The following is a 17,444-nucleotide window of genomic DNA, read 5'->3' as shown; positions in this document are numbered from 1 at the left end:
TAATAACAGCAGCTAGAGTATCATAGTGAAACTACTCATTTTTTCCTGCTTACATAATGATATTAAAATCATCTGGAAAATACTTACTATTCTAACTGTGGGACAAATTATTCAGCTTCCATTTAGTAGTAAGTTTTGCTTACTGTGACATATTCCAGAGCACAAGCTACATTGGGTATTAGATAGATAGAGATCGGCATGCAGGACAAATTAACCGAAGCCTGGATAGCTATAATCAACAAGAAACCTTGTGTGGATTTGCTGACTGAGCAGCATCTTCCCAAATAGATCTGGCAACCATTCAGTCTGCCACTGTTGTTGCAAAGAAACTTATTAGAGGTTGGCTTTTTTTAAGAATGGATTTTTATTGACTTTCCAGATGACATTATTAATCCATGTAAACAGGATTTTTACTTTGCACATAATAGAAAGTGTAAACAGAGAGATGAGCATCAGTATATGCTCACTTTTTCAATGGTGACCCAGCACTTGCCTTTTAAAAACAGTCCTGTTGCTGTCAATTTGCACTTCCATTCTGAACCATTTGTAGATACTCCTTGTATAGCTTTTCTTGGGTTTCATAAAGTTTCTTCAGCTTCTTAATTTGTCCTTTGCTGAGTTCTTTGCCTTCTGTATCATGGGTAGGAAATCCCTGGAAAATTAAAAATAAGAGTATTTAAGATAAATGGGCTTCCAGATACTTTGACTGCTTTTGCTCCTTATGGAATTGTGTTCTTTCCAGGTGAATCATGTTTTAATAAGATAGGGGAATAATGTCATAATTAATGACAAACTGTCAAGGTGGGATGCATCTTTGCTAATTCTAGCTGCCTAGAAGTTAGACAACTACCTTTGACTACTTGTCTATGCTCCCTCCCTACTTAATGAAGGGGCAAAGTGTGCATTTATTTCTGTCCTGACTATCTCTATTGAGGAGAGGAAGCTTACACAACTAACTCCTAGATAGTTATAGTTAGGAGAGGTTCTAACTAATACTTAACCCCTAAATACATGCATAAAAGACCACTTTTAATCATACTAACATTAAATCCAAGGCTTTAAGCAAAAGCAGTAAGAGGCTTCCATTCTGAATGGAGAAACTATGATGACAGATTTTTGTGGATCTTCTCCTTGCTTGCATACTTATTTTCCAATGTTTACAGTCTCTGTATCATACCATTCCTACTTGTCCCCAGGGCCTGAATTTGCACAGTTGAGGAAGACAGGAAGAAATAGGAGCAATGTCCCAGATCAAGCCCTGAAAAAACAGTGCTTTATGTTTTACAAGCAACACCTTTAATGCTAAAGGGGAGCAATCTGAGCAAAGTTATGAGTACAGCTCTCTGAGATCCTTTGCCGGGGAGAGTGAAACAAAGGGCAGACCTAAACCAGAAGCACGGGGTATCTCTGAAAAACATGGCTGTTTCCATCACTTCTGGCAGAGTCAGGAAGTTTGTACAGCTGCAGTCTTTGCCCTGCAACAAGCTATTTTAATAAATCTGTGAATGAATATCATGCAGGTTCCTACCCACAATACCTAAAGGGAATTCTTGCTCTGTACTAGGATGGCCAAAGGAGACCAGTGTAAAATGAAAAGTATCCCTGAAATGATTGCTAACAGTTAGATAACCTTGCTCCCCAATGCAAGGTATGTGCAAGAAAATTTGTATCTTCTCCTCTTTCTCTCCTTCCCTCCTTCCCCCATGTTAATAGCGCTGCTCTAGGGGTTTTGCAACAGGATCAGCTATGTACGCATACAACTGAGTGTGTACAACTGTGGAAGGAAAACCTCTCCCCATCTGAAAAAAAGTCTCCAATTCTTACATTTTCATCAAACATGGAATATTTGTCATGTTCCGATTTAAACATTTCGTGTGGTGGAATCTTCATCTTTGCCAGTTTTGCTGCCTACAATACAAAAATGCATTAACTGCATTAGCATCACAGTGAATTACTGACAACCTATCTTTTTAAAAAAAACTTTCCCTCAAATGTGTGCAAAGGGAAAAGTAGACCATAATTTGCAGATCAAGGAGCATCTGAGTCACAATAGTTTATTATGTGAAAAGGAACTTAAAGTGAGGAACAATTCAATAAATCTTGGATGTGTTTGTCCAGGAAAATACAAATAAATTGACATTTTAAATTTGCAGAGGACCACTTAAAAAAGTATTGCAGGAACTCAAAATAATCAGCTTATACTCTCCAAAAACTACATTTATATTTTGCTAAACTTGCTTCCTTATTTTTCTAGGTGTAAGCACAAAGTGAATTAGTTGCTATGAGTAAAGAATATTCAGCAATGAGCTCACTGCAAAGGGAACCATCTTCATCAGCACTGTCCTGTTGATGGGAACAGGGTTCTGTGGAGGTCACAGCAGAATCAGGATGCAAGTAATTGCATTGAAAACTAACTGAACTTTTACTTATTTGTGAAAAGCACATCTCAGAACCCTTTCCAAGTAATTTATGCCTAATGCAAAGAAGTCACCTTTTTGAAAAGAGCTAATTGCAATCCATTAAAGATAAATGCTATTTATCTACTTTTCTCTCTGTAAATGTACTCTCTCAAAGTTTACTTCCTCTGTTTACCCACAAACTTATTTCCTGTATTGTTAGACTCATCAGCATGGCAAACAATCTTTTCCCTTTATGAGTTCATCTGCTCTAGCTGCCTACTCTTCACCCAAAGCCTAAAACCGTTGAGCTATCACAATTCTCTAACTATGGAGCTGAAATGTGTTTTTTCAAAGCACTATATTCCAGAGTTTAACAAAGGGAACAGGTGGACTCTTAAAAAGATCCGTGTTCATATGTACCTATGACACTGGAGAGCAAAGAAAATAAGTGACACAAGCAAAATTCTCTCTAATGGGAATGTTAGATACTGCTTTGGAAATTAAAGAAGTAGTACCTTTAGCCTTGGTCTTAAAGATGGCCACTTTTTAATAGGTGCTGTCACGGATCAAATCTAAATTTCAGGCAAAAATCATTCTGAGCAAAAAATTGTAGACAAAAAAATGGAGGTCCAGTTGAGGCTAGGCAGAAAGCTTGAGCTCTAATGTAATCTTTCCTGCATGTGACTATTGCTACTAACACTTTTCCTCAAAACCAGATTAAAATTATCTGAGTGCTTACCTCCTGCTCTTGTTTTTTTCTGGCTGCTTCTTCTTTCTTCCTTTTTTTCTCTTCTTCAATCTATGAAAGGTAGTATTAATAAGTAAAAGGTAGCTACTTCAGTTGGTTTTCTTTATAAATCTGAGTCAATGGCTCCCCTGGATATCTAATTATGGACAGAACTGGTAGCATGACCTACAGTAAAAATACTAAGCCTTATAATTAGGATTGTCTGATATTTCCCACTGTAAGATTTTGTTTTCATTTGCTTTTATTCACAGCTAAATCAGTTTTAACTGTTCCCAATGCATTTTGCATCCTAAGCATACAGCTATGAAAGAATATCTGCAAAAGAAATGGTCCTGCAATTTCAGGGGGAAAATGTTTTGCAAACATTTAAAAAACAACAAAAAAAAGACCAATTTTCCCTGGTATTTAAAGCCCTTGCCCCAAAACCATGGAGACACTGGAGTTTCACTAGGAGCAGTTTTATGCCTTGATGTTCCTAGGGAAACAACTATCCAAATTTAGCTAAGTTATAAGCCTCTGAAAAATCTCATCCCACACTGGCTCAGGAGAGACCTGTTAGTTCTCCAAGGGTTCGGTCAGTATTGAAAATAATATAGTTGCCAGGGAAAATGTATTTTAGCTGCAGGCTCCACCCAGCACCTATATACAAACTGGCTTCAAGTGCATTTCTGACGAAAATACCTGAAATGTTGGCTGAAAACAAATTTTACTTTTCCCTTAAAGAAAAAAAAAGTCCTCAGGGAAAGAAAAATCTTGGAAAGTCTTCCAGACATCTCTAGTCATGATAGAATTTTATTATTTGTTAGAACTGAAGACAGACATATGAAGCGCTACTTTAAAATGTCGCAAAGGCAAACATTAACGCTAGGAAGTGCTAGAAAGGGTTGCTGTGCAGCCCTTGTGCATGTGAATTAGGATTCACAATCTTTAATTACATAGCAACATGAGAATTCTTTCCCCCACACCCTGAGTATCTCACTCATCAATGCTACATTAGTTAATATTTAGCCATGGCATTTTGTTCTCAAACATCAAAATAAATACAGTCGAGTTTTATGGAAAATGTCAACTTCGTCTGTACAGATGAAAGAAGTCAAAACCAATTTCTCATTGGAATCAGTCTTCCAGAGAGATAAGGCAACATGTATGCAATATTCAAAAAACCCTCATTAATATGAAGTTGTTTTTTTTTTTTAAACTTAGAAGTATTCATTAAATCCCACAGAAAATTTTCAAGCAACTATTGTTTCAAAAATCCTTTTTCTGAATGCCACTTGAGTTTTAATCTCAGTTCTGGTATGTTATTTTACACATTGCTAACTTTTTTTTTTTTAAACATTTCCTTGATGATTCGTAAAGCATCCATAGTTTATACCTTACTTTACATGTGAAAAATGTTAAATGCTTAAAATAGTAACCTTTTTCTTTTCTTCTCTTTCTTTCAATAATGTGTCCTTATCCACTAATTTGACCACAGTTGGCAGCCCTGAAGAAGCAAGAACAGATGAATGAGTTTTCCAATATTTGAATAATTAAAGATATATTTATATACCCTATGACAACTTTTCTTCTGCAAATGCAACTGAATGACTACTCAAAAGTGGCTAGGCAATTAGGTACTACTACACAAGAAGATTCCAATGTACCTTTTTACTGTCTATATGTTCCAATATAAATTTATACAGTATGCATTTATACATCAGAACAAGATGTGCTAAAGGTTTTGCAGTCTTCAAGTTTGTTGGATGATTCTGGATTAGTCTTTGACATGTTGGTGTTTTCCCATAGCTTAAGAAAATAACAAGATGATGAAAACAACTACCTACAAAGTTGTCAGGCATATAATTGTGTACCTTCATGATCTTCAAATCGAACACCCAGTTCAGGAAGGATGTCATCTCGAAGAGCATCACTCAACTGCAGCACTTCAGTTACTAGAGTACATGAAAAAAATACATTTAGAGAAGCAAGATTTCATGAAAATATACTCCTATTTTTATTTAAGTGCAGTTAAGAAATTGGCTCTCTCTTACATTGATCAAAGAAAGGACTTTTGTTTTGTTTTAAAGTGACCAACATTTTAAATAAGTTCTGCCATCTTTCAACTACAGAGAGAAGCAGCATATTTCTTTGCAGGGACTCAGAATTCATAAATTTTTTCCAAGATACCCTCATTGCTCCTGAAAACCATTAAGAGAATTCAGTTCAGTAACATAATCATGCAGAAGACCAAAAGTCCTTCATTACTAACAAATAGATTTATTGTATGACATTGCAATACATGTTTTTCTACCTCAAAGAAAGCTTCCTCTAGACATTTCAAAAGCTCATTAACTAGACATGCTTTTGAAAGGCTATTATTTTATTCTTTTAACATTTGCCAGTGCAATGTTAATGCAAACATCCTCTGGTTCTACAGATAGTTATCTCTTCTGTTGCTTTTCTGTTCATCACCTATTTTGACCAAGCCTTTTTCAAGCACACCAGTTGCAGCAGAACAGAGTTTTCATTTAGCTTTCTGGAAGGTGATTGGAACACCATGACTAACCTTTTTTTTTTTTTTTTTGCAAACTTATTAAAGAATCTTTAAAGACAACAAGCGATTAAGAACTTGAGATTTAGCCAAAATAGATGCTGTTAAGCCTTAAGAGGAAAATAAATCATCACATAGTAGTGTATTTACTTGGATGAGAAAAGTTGTATCAGCTGAGAGGTGACAGAGCAGTTAAGAAACCAAGAGGAATTAAGTGAATCAAGAGGACCCCAGGACCCCATATGTTGCTGTTATGAACCTAATTCAGTAGCATTTTTTTTTAATATGCAGTCTTATATTCAGGAGAAAACACCAAATGTGACAAGATATATACTTAGGCTAGTTCATACCATGTGCTTTTGATAAGTGTTCTCCCTTTCAGCAGCTCTCTCAGTTGGTTTAACATAAGAAGTCATAAGGGTCTCAAAGGTAATGATTCAGGCAATAGCAGCTACTAATCCAGACTCTTTTTATATGCAAATGCTGCACATACCAGTAGATACAAGTATCATTCCCAGGTCTTCATTTGTTCCAGAATTCTTAGACCCTCAGAAGCGTTTAACAGCAGACAAAGCACTGATTACCCGACTACCATGAAAAGGAACGGACACCCTATCGCATTGTGGAGTAGTGCTCTTTGCTAGGAAATTAGCAGAGCAACTCTGTCTTTGTACACGAAAGCATTGCATTTTATAAGAGCGGTTCTGTCTGGTCAGCTAAATATTTTTCTTCAGACAGAGCAGGTATACACAGTGAACCGCACTCATGTTTGATGCAACACTAAAGAAGCCAATTAAGATAAGCCAGGGATAAGTTTACCTCATTAGCTGTTAATACTAAAAGGTGTTGACTCTAGCCTAGGTGAAGGAATTAAGCATGTCAGGTCAAGAATGTATCAGATACTGTTTTATTATATAAGAAGTGGGTGTATCTGTTCAGTTATAAATATTTACTTACCTGAAACTATGAATAATTGAAAGCATAAGAAAAAGAAATCCTTTGAAGTAGAGAAGAATGAGAAATGTATACACAAAACATGCATAATTTATGAAAGGATATGTCCTCTGATCACTCCTCTGCTATCCAGGGAAGTCAACACAGTAGTTCTCAGGGCTGCAATGTGCCTACCAGAGGGAGGTTTAGGGATTGGCAGAGGGTTGTTTACAGGTTGCCCCAAGCCATCAGCCGTTATCCTCACTGAGGACTGCGACAGGCAGAATAGCGGGATGATGCTTCCTCACCAATGCCTATGAAGACAGTCAGCTAAGAATGAACTGGAACCTAGGCAATCTGTGAGCCTGTGACTATTTCCCAGCCCTGTTTTCATGTTTTCTGTGCATTTCAAGGCACAGAGTCTTGGATGTGAAACAGGTGACGTGCTGTTTCCTCTCCACTGTGGTGGGAAGGAAAAGGAGGAGTTCAAAAAGCCTCTTGAGAATGCTAGATGTTAAGGCCAGCAGCAAAGACAAGAGCAGGCAAGTCTTGTCCCACTTCTTGTCAATGGAATATATTAGGAGGAGGGCAGAGAGTTTCCCACTGCATCCTGGAAGTAGCCTGGAGCAAGACCCAGCATTTATAACTCATGGCAACAGAATCACTGGTAGGAAATGAAAGGGCAGGCAGAGTTCAGTAATAGACACCTTTACTACAGGGTAGTCAATTTAAGCAGATGTCCTGAGGTAAGTAACCAACAACAACTACAGAGAGTTGCTCCTTTTTGAGCATCTGAATACTGATTCGCTTCTAATGAAAATTCTTCCCAAGCAGCATCAGGACAAGCACTAGAACAGCAACGTGTGTCCTTGCGGAGACGAATATACGGGGGTCTTTGCAGTTGATCAAGTACTCAAGTAAAACTTAACAATGCACAGTGTAGTGAAGCTCTGCACAACCAGTCATCGAGGTCTTTTGTAAAAGTTTTCTGCGTTTTTTGTTTCCTTTGTACAGATAACACAGTATTTTCCTTTTTCCATTTATCACCATTGCTAGATATATTCACCAGTCAAGATTCAGCTGCAAATGATCGGTCTCCTATTTATATACTAATAAGCTTATAAAGCAGAGAATTTATTTTATTAATATATTTGAGTGTTAGCCATTCTGGATGATGATAAAACTTCTGTAAAGTTTTATAAATGGCTATGCTGTGAAATGCTTTTATATATAGCGATGGGGACAATTGTTTTTTACTGTGCGGGTTTTACAGAAGAGACATACCTTTTATTCAACTGCTAAGAGTATTTAGAGCAATACAAAACATGCTAATTCATATTTAACTTCATTCTGCCAGGATCTGGCTATGAGGGGAAACTCCCTTCACTCACAACCATGTAGAGGCAATATCCCCAGCCGTTAATCAAAACAACTCTTACAGTAATAATACATTCCCTGCAGGCAAGAATTGAATGGATATGGGGAAGCAAACCAGTAGCATGTCTGTGCAGGTCCCCTCAGCCACCGCCCAGCTACCATATATTAAACAGTTTGGTCAGAGGTTCCCCTCTGGTCAAATTGCAAAGTTGTGCAACCCTTCTGTACCCCAACCAAATAGCTCTATTCCTATTCCCCAATTTATTTCAGGCAAATTATTATTATTATTATTATACCTTCCAAATGAGAAACTCAAGTGCAGTAAGTGGTCCAGCACTAAGTACCTTCTCCTAAAAATGCCCTACAAGCAGCCCCATGACATTCAAATATTAAAACTGTTAAAAATAGGAATCAGCTTAGCTCAACAACCAGTGAGCAAGGAAAAAAGCCTCATATAAAACAAGTATTTATGTTAAATAGTAAGAGACCAAAGGTCACATTTTAGGCTGAGAATATACACACAAACTTCTTGAATTTATTAAAATTACATAAAATATTTGCTGTTGGAACTGATAAGCCTGTTTCTCAGCACCAGTTAGGTCTATAGTAGTTTAACAATAATAGCTAAGTAGTCACATTAGCAAATACAGCTTTGTGCTTTCAAGGTAAACTTCTAAAGTTTACCTTAAAACTAGAAGAATTCAAAACAGTAGCCGAATTAGGGTTCAGATTCTTTGCCAACTGAATAGGTCATCAACCATATACTCCAAGTCATTCAAGTTAAATATATCTATCTATATATATTATAAACATATACATTAATATATATCTCCCTATTCTGCCTTCAAGTATAAACTATAGTGTAAAAATTAATTTTAAGAAAATTAGAATCAAATACCAGTTGAACATGCATAGAAATCCACAGGGAACAGCAGAAAATAATAAGAACTCAATTAGGAAGCGATTGACCCATAAAGTCAAAGAGGCCTTAATGTAACAGCATTTGTAACACTGTATAGTTCCGCTGCCAACACACAGCATGATCAAAGCTTTCCAAAGGAAGAAAAAAAAGTCCAGAACAACCTCCAGCAAACACTCAGATGAATTCTCTAAAGAGAGCACCAAATTACCATCTGGGGAGCTACAATTCCAGCTGTGTTAACAAATAGGAAGGAACATCTCTGGCTGTTTAAACACAGACAGTATCATTGTGTAGCAAACTACACTTTTTCGAGAATGCAAGATCCCTGGGGGAGAGAGCATGGCTACTCTCATATCTGGAAAGCATGGAGTGCCCTGGTCTAAAAACACCTCTTCACTCCTGAACTTTTGGATTCATCAAGAAATTAAAACAAGTTTAGCAACTTGTGAAAGTGTTTCCCAAATCAGAGAGACATGTAGCAGAGATGTACATATTCAAAGCAATTCTGGTTTAATTTTGTACACATGAAGACATACGTTACTTTTATTCTCTAAGCAAAGAGAGATTGTATCAGTTGGATCCCCCCCTCCCAGGGTTAATTCCTACCACCTCTCAGTCTCAGGTGCAACAACACTGGAAAAAGCAAACTCTCACCTTTCTTCTCTCTGGCAATTTGTCGCACTCCTTCTCTGAACTCAGAAAGGACTTGTAGGTATGGCATCACTGTAGATTCGACCTGCGGAACAATTATTTCTACAATTAGTTATTCAGAATTTAGATTTAAATCACATCTTTATCCACTTAATATTTATGTGCTTTCGGGTAGAAGTCAACCCTCAGGGCAGATCTGTATCAATAAAAATTGTCATTGCTCTATTGATGTCAAGGGCAAGACAACAACTTGCATTAGATGATAATTTTGCTTTTGAGCAGATGAAACCAACTTGAGAACTTCCACTCTCCCTATTCCTTCTCCTCCTTTCAGTTATGCAGATACATCAGGTTCAGAGGACTATGCTATAGGCTGGATAATTAAAATGCAGTACAAGGATAAGAACAGCTACCAAGGCTATACTGGAGAACTATACCCAGATGAATTTGCCCCTTCATGTTCTGAAGACATCTTACATAGGTCAAACTGCTCATCAGAAATAATACCAGGTGCAACTCAGGTTAAGACTTATTTGCATTAGAATACAAATCTATTCCTCAGAAGTTTGGGTATCCCAATTGCGCATTTGTTCCTATTCCACCCCCCCAAAAAAAGCAGTGGAAAATTTGTGTTAAATTATTTCAGACATAAGAAAATGTGAAAGCTCACAGGAATGTCTTGAGAGTCCTGCTCTCAATGGTAGTGAATAGCAACAGCAAGCAATTAGTGAACAGTAGCGAACAACTACAAAAATAACTACAGAACAGTGTTGCCTGCCAATGCTTCTCCAGAATCCCAAGACGAGAAGCTGGGTACCAACAGGACTGGTTACATTAAAAGTTTCATTTCTTTGAAGGGTAGGATATGGAAGGACAAAAACATTTACACTTTTGTTTCCTTTGCAGTTTCCACGTCTTTACCCATCTGTTAAATCTCTGTGACAAAGTCCTGTGTAATCAACAGATTCAATAGTCTGTTATGCTCTAAAAATACTGACATGAAACAAACTGAGGGGCTCAGTAAAAACTTTTCATAAATGAAAAATCATGCTATAAAACCAGCTTCACAACTGGAACCTGCACTGACAGGTTCAGCAGAAAGAACAGACTGAAAATTGAGCAACAGTCGCTTCTCCACCACGCTCTCTACTGAAGCTAGCTTGAGATATGCAAATGAAGTGGCATCGCGAAAGCAAGTCTTGTTACTACTTCGTTATGCGTCAGACATCTAAAGATGAAAGATTTTGATTTCCAGAACAATTAACCTTACAGCAATATTTAATTCATTTGAAAAATGAGACTCTGGAATCTGAGGTTTTCCTGCTGCAAGTCTCTTCTGCTCCCCTTTCAAGTAAATTACTGAACCATAATAATTACACTTATCGTTCTTTCAGGGCTTTTAAAGAGGATTGTGCCTTTTTTGGAGATAACCTTCAGATCTATTGATTCCTTCATCTCATTTGGACAAAGAAACAATGGACCTGATCCACAGCCTTCTGTAATTAATGAGCAGTTTTCCAACCTTGAACGTTCACCTGGTAATTTTTGCTAAGAAGAAGTATCTGCGTGGAAGACTGAAAGAGGGTATATTTAAAGGCAAAGCCAAAACATTTTTGATAGTAAACATCTTAATATTATAATGCTTAAAATCAATAATTTCTTAGGGGGTAAAAATGGAAGTTTCCTCCTGTGAAAAGCAAAAACAGCTACTTAGGGATACTTGGCTGCTGGTATTCTTTGACTTGACATTGTACACAGAAACAAAAACTATAAAAATTACATGGATTTTACTAACAGGTGTTAAAATCTCCCTTCTGCACCAGATTCTCTTGATCCAACTAATCTTGGCAGTGCTACTTTAAAAGAATGAACGGCTTAGCTTTGTGTTGCCAATCCCTCTGTAAAGCATGTCTGTTGTAAACACTGCCTGGAGTGTCAAATATGGATTTGATTTTCATCTTCCCTAAAAAGATAAGTGTCAAGGTGCTGCTTTTCTTCTGAAATTCAAAATAATTCTGAGCTAAATTAAAACTCACTATTGATGGTTTTTTGAATGGAATCCTCAGCATCTTTCTTATCATCCTTGTTACATCATTACTGAAGATTTCCACAGCACAGCAATATAAGTACTTGCCCAGGCAAATATCAGGTGGATGTTCATTCACATTCTTCAAACACAAGTGATTTTTTTTTTCTTTCTTTGGTGATTATAAGGTTTTTTTTTTTTATTACACCCCAAATGTTTCAATTATTCATTTTTATGGAGGAACAGAAAAACACATGGTGTTCACATCTTGAATGCGAGACTGTATGAGACTGGCATTAGAAGCTACTAGATATCAGATGCTGCACTTAAAAATACTTGGACAAATCACTGCCATTTTTCAAGTCAAAATTTCGTCATGAACAGAGAGCAAAGCTGACAGCTTTTCACATAGAGTTGTTTCTCATGCATGCCCCATGAAATATCACTATTATTACAGGGTCCGTGAGCACTTTCATTAGGCTTCTCCCCAAGTATTCCCAGGAAAATTCTGCATCACAGTGGTACTGCTGGGTGACCAAAACAAAACAGCCTTTGAAAGCCAGATAAATTCTGTGGTTATAAACGAGATTGGAAAAAGAGATTGAAATGAGGATGAAACTCGAGCTGCCTCCAGGCAGTTTTTTGGTGTACCACAAGGATCTTTAATCAGTATAATTATATTTTTGAGACTACTTAACATACAAATACTTGTAACGAGTCTTTAGACTCTAGCATGTACAGTCTGTAGTCAACATGTGGTTTTCTTAACCAGATGCACCATTCAGAAGACAAGATAATTCTTTTTCTGGTTGCTGTACAATTTGTCTGTCATTAAACTAAACAAACCAATAAAAAAAACCAACTGTTGTAAAAGAAAAAAATCTGCCTCCTAAGCCAATTAATTACTTCAGATTCAAAATGTTATAAGCTGAAAGAACAGAATTCAGCTACGTGTCAGTAATGTAATTGCTTTATCTAACGTAAGCTTTCAAAGGACTACAAAAGGACACAGAGTAATTTTGTACAATGTGCTTTGTCCTTCACTTACATTTATGTTTTGACTATTTCCTCCAACAGGAAACCCAATTGCATCATCACTGTCTATGGCACCAAATATCTGTTCAAGGGGAAAAAAAAAAAGTTGTATACATTAAGTAACAGGTATGTGAAAACTAAGCAAAATCATTATGTACTAGAGTTTTGAAGCCACCTAGTTGATTTAACCCACAATTCACTGCTCTAGTAAGAGATGTTCTGTTTTTTTTAATTGATACAGCATACCAATCATTGACTTTCAAGTCTGGCTTTAATGCTGCAAGATTTGATAATTTGACTTCATATTTTTTTTCTACTGTCTAATTTTCTTTGCATGTATTAGGGGCTTCCTACTATTCAACAAAACAATAAATAAAGTTAAAATATAACATAAAGGGCTCCAAATTGTTCCTGCTGCAACAAGCACTGCAATTTGTTTTCTTTGGGTGTGGGGCAGGGGAAGGGAAGGTCTCTAGATTCCTGCAAGATTTAAACAAAGACCATACAGATCCCTACATACTTGAAAAATACAACAGTAGTAATTGCACAGTGCAATAGCAACTTCAATGCTTGCTATTACATACCTTTAGCATTTGAGTGAGATAGGAACTGATGTTTTCTAAAAGAAGTCTGTTTGGCATTTGTCTGGAAGATTTCTTTGCGGCAATATAGGAGTTGCTCTGACTGACTAATGAACGCATTTCTTCTAAGACAGAGCGAGTATCAATATTGTCACACAGTGCTTCATGAATTGCTGCCTTCTTGTCGTAAAAACTAAGAAGAAAAATTTTTTTTTACTATTTATGTCAAAAGTATCTGCAATCTACTCTGAAGAATTTCTCCAATCTACTCCGAAGAACTACTATCAGAAGAGTAAAGGGGACCTAAATGTGAGACAATCTTTTGTTGGTCACAGTTTATATTTGAAGAAAAATAGATGAGCAAGAGAAAGGCATCATCATGACTGCTGCTTTGCTTCTATGAACAAAGGCATGCAGGATAATCCAATTGGCAACAACTGTCCAAACAAAATAAATAAATACATAAATAAATATATTTTTTCCAGGAACTGACTTTTTAATACCAGTTTTTTACAAGCAGAACAATTTGGTTATTTAGTACCTTCCTGTATTTACTATATTCTTACAGTATTGCTCTTTTCTCCCTGTGTTTCAGCAGAGTTTTCTGTTTACTATCTTTCCACAGAGGAACACCAATTTGGAAGCTAAATTACCACAAATTGAGATGTTATGAAGCTGTTACAAGCAGATACAAGCAAAAATTTCATGCAAATGTTTCTAATGTTCATAAACAGGCATAATAAGTAAAAAGGTATACAAAGGGCCACTACTGGTTCAAATGACATGCTTTTTCCAGAGAAAAAAGAATGAGAAGAGGTTAAAAAAAAAAAAGAGGCAAAACCAAACATCCATGGAGTTTATCTTCCATTCCTCCCAGTCCTTTGTCCTCATCTTTCCACCTCTCTGTTACTATTTTTTCCTCCATTTTTAAAAAATGGCTATCTCCCCCAGCCATGAATTGAAAATGAAATTTTCAAAGTACATCACTGAACTGAAGCATCTGCACTTGGACATTCAACAGTAACCATCTCTGTTAACAACAATAAGCTGCCCTAGGAACAATTTAGTACTTCCAATAAGCAAGATACATCAATTTTAAATTTCACAAATAATAAAAAACGCACAAGAAGCCGTTCATATTGCAAACAATAATGATGGTTTCATTATAAAAGTGAAACTGCAATATTAATATTCTCTCAATTCAACAGCACACTGGCTTTTCAAACATCAGCACTGATCTTTTCTTTTGTGCTTTTAGTCAAGTCATTTAACTTCAGTTTGTCTCAGTTTACTAACTGTACTTTGAAATGTGTAAAATACTATTTTTACAGTTCTAAACACTGTATCAGAATTATCAGTCATTCCTCAGATGGGAGGACAGAATTTCAAGTAATGAAGAAAATGACAGCTAGATAACAAAGTAGTTCTCTTTCCCAGCACAAATAGAGTGGTGAGGCATACAAGTGTACTTAAACGAAAGTGAAGTTATTAGTTTTATCTATACCTCATAAAGCTGCTGCCAGCTTAAATTCAGTAGCTTGTGTAGGACTTTGAGATCTTCACTGGAAGTGCTCCAGAAGCGTAAGTATCACTAGTAAGGCATTTTGCAAGGCGGGGGGGTGGGCAGGGAAAAAACGAAACATGCATCTACACGATGGCTATTCACAGAGAAGTAGGAATGTTCCACTCACTTTTTGTTCAGTTCTGCTTCCTGGTTTTCCCATTTCTGAAACTGGCCTGTCACATCAGTGGGAGCTCGAAGAATATCCTTCACATTTAAAAAGAATTCCTATAAAAGAAAAATATAGCTCAAAATCAGGTTAAGTTACACACAACCAATATTTACTATGAAAAGGTCTATTTCTTACTTAGCCTTCTAAAGTTGATGGTTTCAGCACTATTTCAGCTAGGATCATTGAATGTCTGCCAAAACAGGGAAACCCACATATTTTGTGTAACCCTGTAAATCACAGTAGTACTGTAATTCAGTTCCATGTCTTGGCTCTGCCACTGCATAATACAACATGATACTCTAACATCAAGCTACTCAAACACAAATCTGTTTYAAAAAGTTACACTCTTTTTAGATGGGAGTTCTTAAGGCAGGTTTTTAAGTGTATTGCTAGCAATGTAAGCTAAAGAATAAAAATGGCTGTATAGCAAGGGGCTCTTTCAGGTGGGCATCCTGCTTGGTGAGAAGTCATTTTCACTTATTCCACAGCCCAAAGCAAATGCTTTACATAAAAAGCATAACAGCTTCAGTTGGAGAGACCAAGATCAATGACCCGAAAATGCTGTACAGCCTTCTTGAGGGAAATGTGATTTTTAATCACTGCTCCAAACTATGCAGAGAATAGTGTCTGATCCCTCACATCCCAGCTGCAAAACAAAGACAAATGCTTTATGTACATGGTGAGGAGATAAGGTAGGAATGACACTTCCCCCCCCCCCCCTTTTGGCTGTATTTGTGTGAAGTCTGATCTGATAGACATATTATGAGAATGCATGCTGGACTGAGTCTTAAAAGCAAGGTAAGCTGAGAAAATCTTGCATACAAGTGCCAAGCTGCTCAGAGATGTCAAAACTCAGAGGAGCTGAGAGAGCACCCAGCTGCAGAAAAATGTAGCCGTCTATGGAATTTACGTGACTTCAGTGGTCAGTAGCAGCTAAACAAATACTGGGGGAGTCTACCTGATGAAATCAGAAGGCAGCTCCTTCTGGGGATATGACCCATATATCTTTGGGTTCTATTTCCTGAAGCATGTATGACAGCACAAAGTGTAGAGAGATGGAGGAAGGATGGAAAGCTTACTTACACTCATAAACTTCTCATATTGAATAGCTGACTCCATGGTATTATTTGAATAATCCAGCGTATCCTTCCAAGAGTGCATAAGGAAAGCCAACCGTAACTGCCGTGCTATCAGTTTTAAAATAAAAAAGGAAAATAATCATAATCAGAACCTAAAGTATTTTTATGGCCTCCGATACTGCAATTGATAAGAACATCACAATCTTGAATATTCTTACTTTCAATACATCTACCAAAAAGGGGAGACATTATCATCCACACTTTACAGATGAGGAACGAGGAAGCTATTCTGAAGTTATTTAGCTATTTAGTGATGAAAAAAGACACCTGGAGTTAGTCACTTCTGGAAACTCCATTTTGTGCCTAAATAATAAAATTAACAATCACCACTCAAACTACATCAAAAACATTAAAATTCCAAAGTTATTTTTACCTGTATGCTTCCTCAGTGCATCTTTTATGGTAATGAAATTCTTTAAAGATTTGGACATTTTACAGCCAGCAATCGTTAAGTGGCCAGTATGCAGAAAATATCGAACCCAGTGATCATTTTCAAAGTATGCCTACAGCAAAAACAAAAGAACACGGAAGACCCAACACTGTATAAATATATATCACAAAACAGGATAATATAGGTATAAATAAATAATGAGAAAAAAGTTATGCTTATACAAAAGACATGTAGTATTTTAAAAATTAACTGATGGATCTGCATAAGTTACAGTCAAAACTAGCATGTAGCTTTCTCACTGGAGACTGAAGGCCATTGACAGTTCATTCACCTCAGACTGTGCCAGTTCATTGTCATGGTGTGGAAAACGGAGATCAAACCCTCCTCCATGAATATCCATTGACTCTCCTAGAATGGATCCAGCCATTGCAGAACATTCAATGTGCCAACCTGGACGGCCCTGTTTAGACAAAAACATTACTTCACTACTAATTAATTGTTTTCCTCTCCTGCCTATGTACCATTTCCTCATTGGTATGCTCCTAAACAGTTATACCTGTAAAGAAATGAGACACAGAGTTATCTAGAAAAAAAGATTCAGTCTCAGCTTCATAAAAGGATGCTTGTTGGACTTCAAGATCCAGTCTCAAATATATATCTGTGACGACTTGATTATACAGATTATACAGAACACAGTCAGTATTTTTGATCACAAAGGGAAACAGGAAAAATCTTTGCAAATAAAGACTGTAGATAAGTAGGAGACAACTAACTAATAGCAGTCATCATAAGTCTGTGAGCAAACTTTTGTTTAAAAAGTATCTAACAGACAGATTCTGAATTATTAATAGATGCATTCTAAATCATTTAATGAACACGGCAATGGAACATACAATTGAATACAAGACCCCCATGATCTAGACATCATTAATATGAGGCATCGTATTTATTATAAAACATGGTATTTAATAAGCTG

At 36.7% G+C, this 17,444-nt stretch overlaps 1 protein-coding gene across 4 annotated transcripts in view; it reads right to left on the bottom strand.

Moving 5' to 3' along the window:
- The window catches only part of CARS (cysteinyl-tRNA synthetase), a 42,296-nt gene that overhangs the window by 7,040 nt on the left and 17,812 nt on the right, over nt 1-17,444 (bottom strand). For 2 of the 4 annotated variants that reach the window (XM_026078946.1, XM_026078945.1), the window contains exons 12-23: nt 16,800-16,928; nt 16,451-16,580; nt 16,022-16,125; nt 14,897-14,994; nt 13,209-13,398; nt 12,638-12,706; nt 9,567-9,648; nt 5,001-5,081; nt 4,566-4,633; nt 3,139-3,198; nt 1,825-1,908; nt 494-652 (exon numbers count right to left, since the gene is read on the bottom strand). In XM_026078946.1, coding sequence (XP_025934731.1) covers nt 518-652; nt 1,825-1,908; nt 3,139-3,198; nt 4,566-4,633; nt 5,001-5,081; nt 9,567-9,648; nt 12,638-12,706; nt 13,209-13,398; nt 14,897-14,994; nt 16,022-16,125; nt 16,451-16,580; nt 16,800-16,928 — 1,230 coding nt within the window. In that variant the 3' untranslated portion in view covers nt 494-517. Of the gene's footprint in view, nt 1-340; nt 653-1,824; nt 1,909-3,138; nt 3,199-4,565; nt 4,634-5,000; nt 5,082-9,566; nt 9,649-12,637; nt 12,707-13,208; nt 13,399-14,896; nt 14,995-16,021; nt 16,126-16,450; nt 16,581-16,799; nt 16,929-17,444 lie in introns of those variants that run through there. The other 2 variants (XM_026078944.1, XM_026078947.1) reach the window with 1 other exon arrangement.

This window comes from Apteryx rowi, unplaced genomic scaffold (assembly GCF_003343035.1).
Source record: "Apteryx rowi isolate R43461 unplaced genomic scaffold, aptRow1 scaffold_49, whole genome shotgun sequence".
NCBI lineage: Eukaryota > Metazoa > Chordata > Aves > Apterygiformes > Apterygidae > Apteryx > Apteryx rowi.
Note: the sequence above shows the minus strand (reverse complement) of the source record. Positions and strands in the feature narration are given on the sequence as shown.